This window comes from Petromyzon marinus, chromosome 4, assembly GCF_048934315.1.
Source record: "Petromyzon marinus isolate PM22_M1 ecotype Great Lakes invasive population chromosome 4, UKy_Petmar_22M1.pri1.0, whole genome shotgun sequence".
NCBI classification, from domain to species: domain Eukaryota; kingdom Metazoa; phylum Chordata; class Hyperoartia; order Petromyzontiformes; family Petromyzontidae; genus Petromyzon; species Petromyzon marinus.
Genome location: NC_133670.1, coordinates 23,986,094 through 23,996,991, shown reverse-complemented (window position 1 = coordinate 23,996,991; position 10,898 = coordinate 23,986,094). Strand labels below are relative to the sequence as shown.

At 53.1% G+C, this 10,898-nt stretch overlaps 1 protein-coding gene across 1 annotated transcript in view; it reads right to left on the bottom strand.

Moving 5' to 3' along the window:
• Positions 1-227: 227 nt before the first annotated feature.
• The window catches only part of CUBN (cubilin), a 77,774-nt gene continuing 67,103 nt past the window's right edge, over positions 228-10,898 (bottom strand). Inside the window, exons 58-66 of the mRNA XM_076060173.1 lie at positions 9,517-9,734; positions 8,379-8,584; positions 7,427-7,589; positions 6,600-6,808; positions 6,254-6,398; positions 5,309-5,490; positions 4,444-4,609; positions 2,761-2,996; positions 228-1,071 (exon numbers count right to left, since the gene is read on the bottom strand). Of these exons, the coding sequence (XP_075916288.1) occupies positions 961-1,071; positions 2,761-2,996; positions 4,444-4,609; positions 5,309-5,490; positions 6,254-6,398; positions 6,600-6,808; positions 7,427-7,589; positions 8,379-8,584; positions 9,517-9,734 (1,636 nt within the window). The 3' untranslated portion in view covers positions 228-960. The remainder of the gene's footprint in view (positions 1,072-2,760; positions 2,997-4,443; positions 4,610-5,308; positions 5,491-6,253; positions 6,399-6,599; positions 6,809-7,426; positions 7,590-8,378; positions 8,585-9,516; positions 9,735-10,898) is intronic.

Below are 10,898 nucleotides of genomic sequence, written 5' to 3'. Positions count from 1 at the left end.
GATTTCATCATCTTAAAATGTAAATTGAAATGTTGTATATTATTACTGTCGGGTTGATTAATTTATATTAATTTAGAATGGTTTGCATTCAAGCAGCATGTTGCTGTGCCATTAGATGTATTATTGTATTAGTTTTCACCCAGACCTGCTTTGAAAGGGAAACATCTGGTCTTGACCCGCTCTCACCTTGTTTAAATATAGGCCACGAATCAATCAATCAAAGAGTCTTCTCCGCGCTCACAACAGCAGATTGCACAGCTGTTTAATGTTTATTAATTGTATGCATGTGCACGCGTGCTGAACTTCTTTCGCGCCATACGTAGCCAACCGTGAAAATCGTCGAGTGATCCATGATGGCGGTGAAGGGATTTGAACTGCGTGGTCCGTGCGCTCAGCGGCTCAGCGGCTATCGCACTGCTCGCTGGGATCGCGGTGTGTGCAAGCGTCGGGGGGGGGGGGCTTGCAGACAGAGATTGTGGATTCACAGGCCGCAGAGTTTGTACAAAAAAAAAGGGAGGGGGGAGGTAGGGATGAGGAGTTGTTTTAAAATTCAACACAATCACGATTCTCTTGCGGATTTAATATTTACAGAAAGTATTACACCCTCCTAAAGCTTGCGCCACGTGCAGGGTGGCACGGCCGGGCGTGCCGTGCCCTTGTGAGGAGGTGGCTGCACGTGTCGGCTCGCACGAATGCGCGCGTGCGTGTGCATGGGTGGAGGTGGTGACGTCGGTCTGGGCAGTGGTGATTGCCATGATGATGATGGTGGTGGTAGTAATCAGAATGACGGCAGTGGGCTCGTTGAAGATCGTAGTGATGGTGGTGGTGCTGGTGATGTTGGTGATGGTGGCGGCGTGGGTTGATGATCGTGATGATGGTGCCGGCGGTCGGTGGTTATGATGGTGGTGGTTGTGATGATGACGGACGGCGCTAGGGGTGGTGATCGCCGTCTCTGTCATCTCAGGAGCTGGTCCACGTGAGCCGGAACCCTGCCGGCACGGAGGAGCCCTCCGCCTGGAAGCGGACGAAGAGCTGGTAGCCAGACGAAGTGAAGTCCGCGATGTTGTCGTTCTGTCGGGACGCCAACGACGACACGCACCGGTCAAAACACGGCGGCCAACGAGGGCGATGGTCGCGTTTACACAGCTCCAAACGAAAAGACGAGGGCTGTTGTGATGACACGAGGTCTCTCTCGCTCTCTCGCTCTCTCTCTGCAGGACTCTTTTGAGAGTTACTTTGGAAAGCAAGGCGATGACATGTGTGAATGCGTGTACGTATTATTTTTATTTTTAAACCAACCATGAGACGCTAGGTGCCGGCACTGGCATCAATGTGCAGGTTTGCACCGCGCGGCGTTTTAATTCAAAAAAGAGTAATCCCAAGCTCGTAAGTTTTACATGCAAAAATAATGGCCATTACCTGATTGATACTAATTTAGCAATTTATATCCCTATGATGGGTATTTTTTGTCTAATTAACTGAGCAAAGATTGAAAAAAAAACAGTCATGTAACAACTGTTCTTTTTTCACATCCCTTATTAAAAATACATTATTTGTTTTATTTCTATCAGCTATCACCTGCTTAACTAAACGGCAGCGAGAGAGTGCTTAAATACGTAGATGAATGAGTGAGCGATTGAGCATTTGACCAGCTGATGAATTAGCTCGCTGATTCATTTACTAGTTTCTGGATAGCCGGTTGGTATTCTGACTTGTCTGGTTCACTGATGAGTCACAGTGATTGGCTGACTTGCAGGTGGGATTGGCTTCTTGGTTAGATGATTGACTCCCTGACATTTTTTTTGTCTGGATGGCTGGCTGACCTGTGTGACTGGATAACTGATGCACTGGGCAGTTGGCTAGGTGGCCATTAGTTTGACTCACTGGCTGGGCAACTGGCTGGTTAGTCGGTTGAATAGCTGGCTGGCCAATTAGTTCATTGGTTGACTGGCTGGCTGTCTGACTCATTGGTTGCCTAACTGGTTCGCTGGTTGGTTGATTGTATTGATGTTGTACTTGTTTTGCACCGTATGTAGCCAAACGTGCTATTCAGTGACCATCCCGTCTGACCGGTTAGTCAGTTGACTAGCTGGCTGCCCAATTAACTAATCCAGGGGTCACCAAACTACGGCCCGCGGGCCGAATCCGGCCCGCGACGTCAGTCCATCAGGCCCGCCGACGGTACTTGAATTTGCTTGATAAAACGTATGGAACACGAGACGTTGTGATACAATTTAAATTTAAATATGTTTAGAATACTAGGAGATCTTCACGCGTGCAGAGACCTACTGACTGCTATGTTCCTTAAATTTACTATTTTAAATTTTAAATTATTGTATCTAGATTTTCTTGTTTATTGTAACGTTTGCTTATTTCGCGCCATCCCAAGTACTTCCCCGGCTCGTGGTAGCTCCGCCTACGCTCTGACGTTATCATGGTTTCCATGGCAACACACACGAACACGCATCTTTCCCGCCCCCAGATTTTCCAGCTGTCAACACAGGTCCGACGCTCCAGAGATATTTAATTATGATGCGGCCCGCGATCGTCATTCTTTCAGTTATCCGGCCCCCTGTGAAAAAAGTTTGGTGACCCCTGAACTAATCGGTTGACCGACTGGCTGACACAGTTGACTGGCTGGCTGGATGACCTAACCATCTTTGACTTGGCTAACTGGCGCGGTTTCGGCTGACTTGACCCATCCGGTCGAACCACTCGGCTAGTTTCGTCGGTGTGAACCCGTGGAAAGCGAGAGCTCACCTGGCCGCAGAAGGTGCCCACGGGAGGCGAGCTCATGCTGGGCCCGTCGTGCACCATCAGGTAGTTGCGCTCGCAGTCGCCCGGGTCGTCGACGTGGAACACGGGGAAGCGGAGCGTGGCGCGCCGGTGCACGGCCACCTCCAGGAGCCACTCGCACGTCGAGTTGTTCGGGTAGGTGCCCGGGAAGTCGGGGCTCGTGAACGATCCGTGGTCTCCGTGCAGGATGCCCCCGCAGCCTGCGCGTCAACGGGGCACCTCCGATTAGCACGGTCGGCCACGTGCGGTTGCGAAAGGAGTTCAACGCACGCACATGCGACGGGTTTGACCGTTTGCCGCGACAAAAACACGGCGTCTTTTACGGAGCGTCCGAGAGTCACGGCATCGCAGGACGTTGCGCGTGTGGCGTGAGGCAGGCGTGGCGCGCGCGTGCGTGCGTGCGATATTCTAAAACTATGAAATGATAAACTATTTTTTATTTTACCAGGTAAGGCCCACTGAGCTTTGTAGCTCTTTTTCAGAAGCGACCTGGCTATCAACAAGTGGCATCTCAGCGGAGTGGCTTATCGTCACGTGGAAATTTTTAGCAGGCAAATACTCTCGTTTTTAGAGAGGAGGCAGTCTGCCATAGGAGCCGAGGGGGCGAGGAAGGCCTTGGTGTATGGACTGGAAGAGGGGGCAGGAGGTCGACAGCACGTACGGCTGGAGGGGATGGAGTCTGAGTCACAGAAGAGCAGCACAATCTGCACGGAGCGCCGGTCGCTGTGGCGAGCTTCAGCGTCATGCGTGGGTGAGTTGTGGTGGTGATAAAGTGTATCATGGGGGTGTCGCAAGATACCACCCACCTGGGGGATACGATGAATTGTCGCATACCAGTGGGGTTACGATTCAAATCAAGAATCAATTGTTTTACGTTGCACTGAATGGTAGTGTCCACAATGGCTCCAGTGGTGACATGAACCCGTTATCAAAATATATATTTTATTCTCATTCCACGTGACTTTATTCTCATTCTACGTGACTTTACCGAAAGAACCAAAGAAGATGAATCCTTGCAGTCACGAAAGCTTTAAATCGAAATATATATTTTTATACATGTAATATGATATCATGAGTTTGAGAATCAATATTTATTGACCGATACATCCGTTTTTACTCTAGTATGAAATAATAAATACGTTATTGGGACATTCGGCCAATGCAATCAATCAGCATTTGGCTCCCATGTGAGAGGAAACCAGATGTAAGCAGATACCACAGACAGACTCGATCCAGCGAGCCGACCAAATCTATGTTATGGACCTCCCCCATTGCAGTAATACAATAATAATAGTAATTAATAATTAATTATATGAATTAGTAATATTATTTACATATCCAGGTGAGCCATGCTGAGGCCTAGGAGAGTCCTGCGTTGGGTTTTTATTTTAAGAACCCCCCCCCATCTCACCCCGTGGCACCTAGCAGCTGTCACGGCATTCGACCTACAGCACACGTACGCATTGAACATCTTTCGCACCGTACGCATGCTAACCGCGTTTATCGCGTAGCGGCACCTGTTACACGATATAGCGGTCACCCATTCCAAGCACCGAGCAGGCCTCGCCTTGCTCAGCTTTTCGAGATCGTCCGCGTTCAGAGCGAGCGACACTCGCGCGTCTAGACTCGCCCACGTGACACGTTCACCTGCGGGCGATGACGTCCAGGTGATCTCGTAGCCGTTGAGCGCCTGCGAAAAGTCGCTGACGAAGCGCAGGAAGAGCACGTCGGCGCGCGGGAACACGGGGTCGGGCAGCCCAGCGCCGCACAGCTTCGCCAGCGAGGGTGCTGTCACGTCGCTGCCGTTGTGAACCTACGCCGGCCCGGTAGCACGACGGGTTTTTAAAAAATGTAACAACAATAATAATGGGGGGGGGGGGAAGAAAAGGTAATGGATTTGCATGGATTCTGTACCGATCGCGTCGCGACTACGTGGGGTTTGTCCCTCGGAAGTGTTTTGTTAGCAAGAATAACTTTACCTTCCGACGAGATGAGAGGTCACGAGTAACAACGTCGTGGTGAGCGGGTGTGAGCACGTGACGTGTAATGTCGGGCAAGGTGAATCCTTTTAGCGCTGTTATTTTTTTTTTGGTTTTAAGAAGTGCCTTTGGTCAGTTTTCCCGGCATTCCATTGAGGAATGCGCCTGGCTTTCCATTGGGGACCGAGTCGGTTAATAGCAACGCAACTTTATCCTCAAATGTAATTAAAATTGGATCATCTTCACGAGAGTTACAGACAGATGGACACACAGACATCAAATCTCGCGGCATTGCCGTGTTCAATTAACATTTTTTTAAACATCTAAACACTTAAGGTACCAATCCTTTTTTTAGCCCACCTCCCCCGCCCCCAAAATAATAATAATAATAATAATCAACACGTATCGTCAATAACGGCGCGGATCTTAAAAGAGAAATAACCAACCAAAATGAACGTACAACGGCAGCGCGCCACATTTGGGGGGGGGGGGTGGGGGGGGGGTCTGCTGGCAGCATCGGGGGGCGCCGTCACCTCGAGGAAGTCGAACTCGCAGTTGGGGTGCGCCTCGAGCGTGAACGCGCTGAAGAAGAGCGAGATGAGGCTGCCCGCCGGCGCGCGCAGCACCGTCGTGCAGTCCATGTTGTGGGGGTAGACGGCCGGCCAGCCGGGGCTCGCCAAGTACCCGTACGACGCGTTGTACTCGCGGCTGCAGCCTGGCGGGCGCGCCACGTGCGGGGTCACGCGGCACGGGGCCGGAGGGACCAGGTAAAGGGGTAAAGGGGTACGGAGTATGGAGCACGGAGCACGGGTTAGGGGCCGTCCATAAATGACGTCACGCGATTTTTGACGATTTTTTACCCACCCCCCCCCCTCGTCACACGGCGTCACAAAAAGTCAGACCCCCCCCCTCAAGTATGACGTCACAAAGCTCTGCCCCCCCCCCCCCAAAAAAAATGAAACATGCTTCAAATCGCTTTAAACTATTGTCATTGTAGTGCGTATTTAATGTGGCGCTGCACTCTGATGTTGTAGGAGAAAACATTAAAAACGTCTATTTAATTAAGAAGAACGTGTTTATTTACTTAAAGTTGCGCATTTTGATGTGACGTCACATTTCTCAAACCCCTCCCCCCCCTCGTCACACATCGTCACAAATGTCTGACCCCCCCCCCTCCTAGGTGCGTGACGTCATTTATGGACGGCCCCTTATGCGGTATGGGGTGAAGGGTATGCGGTATGGGGTGGGAGGAACCAGGTACTACGGGGTACGGAGTATGGGGCACGGGTTATGGGTTACACGGTATGGGCTACGTGGTATAGGGTTAGGGCCACTGGGAAAGAGGTAGAAGACAAACGTGTGTGAGTCGCAAACTATATATTTTAGCGTCTTTACCTCGGTCAGATTTAGACTCTGTGCAAGACTACCACTGATGACGATTCTACGATAAGGGGAGCGATCGGGGTGCGTCAGAGTACCTGCAGTCTGGAATGAGAGGCTGAAGCCATTGCCCGGCTCGTAGGTGTCGACTTTAAAGTCCAGGTGCACCGTGCGCCCGATGGAGTAGAAGTCAGGGATCCGCATGTCGGTGCCGCAGTAACGGCGGACCTGTCCATAGTCTCCCTGCATGGGGCACAGATGGGCACGGGGTACAGGGCGTGGGACACACGTGGCATGGTTACACTTTGCTGAACCGCCCACACTGGACATCTGTGGAAAAGAGCTTCACAGCTCATCGGATTCCTCCTGCTCCAGTCTAAATCAGCATTGTGATTCTGACACGAAGCCGCTCCCGCGCCCCGTCACGCTCGCTCGCTCGCTCACCATGGGCTGGTCGCGGATCTCGAAGTAGTCGTTGGAGCAGGTCTGGTGCGCCGGCAGGCTGAACGCCGTCACGGTGACGCGCACGCTCTCCTGCGCCGGAGCGTCCAGCGTCCAGCGGCACCGCGACTCCGTGGGGTACGCGTCGGGGAAGCCGGGCGACGTCACGGTCTGCGCCTGCGCCGTCGCGTTCATCACGCCGCCGCACACGCCTGAGAGTTTGAGCCGGTGGCAGGGGGGGTGGTGGTGAACGAGGGTGGGGCGGGGGGGGGGGCAGAGAGACTGCGGGTGAGATCTCTTTCTTTCGCGCGGCCGATGAAGACGCAGAGCAACAACTACAATTTCGCACCGAGGTGGCCAAGCAAGACAACGGCGGAGGGTATCGTCACCGTGATGCCTCCGTCGTATTTTTGGCTTGGGCATTGCGTCGCTATACATCGGACGGTCTGTTCTGGATCACCACGGTCGCACGCTACTGAAGAGTTTTTACTTTTCCATTTGTGCATCGGCTATCCGCATCTGCCACGGTTTGTGCGGCTGATGCGGTTTTGGGTGGACCGTGAGCTAAACCGCATCCGCACAAGCCATGGCAGATGCGGATACCTCATGCGCGTGAGATTGAGACTGCGTAATCGCGTGCGTGTGTGTTTGTTGTGCGTGCGCGCGTGTGGCGTGCGTGTGGTGTGTGGCGTGCGTGTGGCATGTGGCGCGCGTGTGGCGTGCGTGTTTGTTGTAAGTGCGTGTGGCGTGTGGCGTGCGTGCGTGTGTGTTTGCTGTAAGTGCGTGCGTGTGGCGTGTGGCGTGCGTGCGCGATGCCGCTGGGGGCTCACTGGCGCTCGTCTGGTAGGTGGCGTGGAAGCCGGCGCGCTGCACCGAGCTGTCGGTGCGGAAGTGGATGTGCAGGAAATTGCTGAAGGAGGTGATGGGCAGCGGCACGATTGAACCGCAGTACCGGCCGACCATGGGGGACAGCGCGCTCTCTCCGTCGAACACCTGGTGGGGGGGTAGGGGGTGGTGGGGGGGGAGGACGGAGCGGTCTGGGTGTCTCTCGCACGCCGCGCCTGTCTCGTCTGCATGTGTTGATCCGTGTTTGTGGTCGTTGGTCTGTCCACCGGTGTTTGTCCCCCTTTCGACGTGCAGACTCACTGCTACAGGCCACAAACACCTCCCCGTCCACCGTTATCGCTAACTCTGCCTTATGAAACATTCAGTTGGCACACACACAAAGATATGTCGAGGCTTTGGGAGATTACCCTTCTCCCTTCTTCACAGCGCCTGATGCAGAGAGCAATAATCCGGTAGCAAGTCCATCCTATGGACGGGGCGAATCTATTTCTAATAATAAATCATCGAAAACACCGCGTTGCATGGGTAACCTGATGCCTGGTTAGGCTTTGATCTCCACCACCAATTGCGGCCAGACTTTTGTTGGCCAAAGGCCAAAGATAAAAGGGTCATGCACAGCTCATGATGAGTGCCATGGGTCCCTGGCTGCTATTGTAGCAAATAATCAAACTTCACGCGCCACGTGACAGTGCTGTGGAGCCGGCCGTACACACGTCCTTGTTGCTTTGAAACGTTTGCGTTTTTTTGACAAGCAGGTAGTTGCCGGTCACATGACCATCTCATGTGCTGTGGGCAGGAGCTCGCTGTCAGCACTCTCCTCGGTCCGTACGGCTACTAACGAAGCGTCTTTTGCCTCTGCCGTGTTCACCAGCGGTGCTCGTGCCCCGATCCTCTGCCCGCTCGTGCGTGTGTGTTTGTGCGTGGGTCGTGACGTACGGAGACGTAGTCGTAGTGGCAGGTGTCCTGGATAGCCGACTCGAGCTCGAAGGCGCTGAAGGTGAGCGTGATGAGATTGTTCGGCTCCACGGACACGGTCCAGCGGCAGTCCAGGTCATTCTCATACTGCCCGTCACCGTTAATGTCCGGTGAGCTGAGCTCTCCTGTGTCGCCCGTGAGCATCCCTCCGCAGCCCTGCGCCGGGCCTGCGCATTGCGGGACGGGGGTGTGAAGCATATTGCAGTGTGTAGCGTGTGCGAGTGTGCATGCGGGTGTTGCACCGTGTGGCGTTGTGCATTGAGTTGTGTGTTCAATATGTCGAAATGTGTTTTTGCGGGAACGCAAGATCATGCGCGGCAACACATCGGTCGGTTCGCAACGGCAAATAGTGATGGAAGAATGATTTTGAAACAGGTGTGTGTGTGTGAGCGCGCGTGCCTGCGTGCGTGTGTGTGTGTGAATGCGCGTGCCGGCGTGTGTGTGTGAATGCGCGTGCCTGCGTGTGTGTGTGAACGCGCGTGCGTGTGTGTGTGTGTGAACGCGCGTGCCTGCGTGTGTGTGTGTGTGAACGCGCGTGCCTGCGTGTGCGTGTGTGTGAGCGCGCGTGCGTGTGTGCGTGTGTGTGTGTGAACGCGCGTGCCTGCGTGTGTGTGTGTGTGAACGCGCGTGCCTGCGTGCGTGTGTGTGTGTGAACGCGCGTGCCTGCGCGTGCCTGCGTGTGTGTGTGAACGCGCGTGCCTGCGTGTGTGTGTGTGTGTGAACGCGCGTGCCTGCGTGCGTGTGTGTGTGTGAACGCGCGTGCCTGCGTGTGTGTGTGAACGTGCGTGTGTGTGTGTGTGTGAACGCGCGTGCCTGCGTGCGTGTGTGTGTGTGAACGCGCGTGCCTGCGTGTGTGTGTGAACGTGCGTGTGTGTGTGTGTGTGTGAACGCGCGTGCCTGCGTGTGTGTGTGTGAACGCGCGTGCCTGCGTGCGTGTGTGTGTGTGAACGCGCGTGCCTGCGTGTGTGTGTGTGAACGCGCGTGCGTGTGTGTGTGAATGCGTGTGTGTGTGTGAACGCGCGTGCGTGTGTGTGTGAACGCGTGTGTGTGTGAACGCGCGTGTGTGTGTGTGTGAACGCGCGTGCGCGTGTGCGCCCACCGAGCGTGGTGCGGTACGCCGCCTGCCAGCCGCCGGCGGTGACGGAGGCGTCCGTCACGAAGAGCAGGAACATGTCCCGGGCGGAGCTGTGCAGCTGCAGGGGAACCTCGGTGCCGCAGAAGGTGCCGAGCAGTGGCGCGGAGGTGTCGGCGCCGTCGTACACGGCCACGTAGTCGTAGCGGCACTGCGAGTGCGCCTCCAGGTGCATGTAGTTGAACCTACGTGTTGCAGAGATGGGCAGCGATTAGAATGAGCGGCCGATTTTTGGGCGTACGGATGTTGAACTTCTTTCCCGCCGTGCGTAGCCAACCGCGCCAGTTGGAGGGCGACAACAGCGGAGGTGGCACGCGGCTACGAGTCGCCGCCGCCACCATCGTTTGCCGCGTTGGCGGTCGCGGTCGTGCCGCGTAGCTCTCCGGCGCTCGTTCGTGTTGTGCCGCATGACGCCCCAACAACACGCAAACACATCGCGGAGCCATCGCCAATACCAAGCAGACGTTCACCCTCCAACGCCTGTGACTCGATGAATTGTCACAATTCGTGCCCCCCCCCCCCACGTAGATCCGCCGCCTATAATGCTGGTTATGCATCACGTTGGTCGCCAATGCAGGCACTATCCAGGCTGATATCTGCTTCGCTTCTGAGCTCTGACAATCGGGTGCATTCCTGATTATTGGAATGTAAAATGTCTCACGTGTCATCTTCTGGGCTAGACAGCATCTTCAGGACCTGAAGATGCTCGTGGTAGCGTGCGGCGAATGCTTGATACGGACAAAGCTCACGACGTGGTCCTACACTTGGATTACAAATTATTCGATGCTGTTGCTTCTGCTGCAGTTTTGGCAGTGGTGCATCTGTACAAGTAACAAAACACGCGCGGTCCACTCATTGACGAATGTGTTGAGTTCGTTTTACACATACACAGTCATACCTCGATGTGCGTATATTCAATAAACAAAGTTTTGGTCGAACAAACTTTGTATTTGTTACCATTATGTTTACCATTATTAAAAGTTAAATAATTATTAAGTACACTTATACGAATAAATAAATAATACATTGATCAATCTTTATTTGAAGCTTTCGAGACTGCAGGTATCCATACTCTTTGGTTCTTTCGGTAAAGTCACGTAGTTAGAAATAAAATAAAATAATAAATGGATCAATCTACGGTATTATATAAATCATAAAAAAATACGTCACTTTACTTTTTTGTTATTAATGTCAGTTTAATTTTTTTTATCCTGCACAATATAAAATATATAATATTATTTTCAATATAAATGATCGTTGTTTACAATATGAATGGTAAGTTATGACGTGTTTATAGGATGAAATGGTAAGTTACGAAGGCTGGGAAGGCATCCTTATATCACTAATAT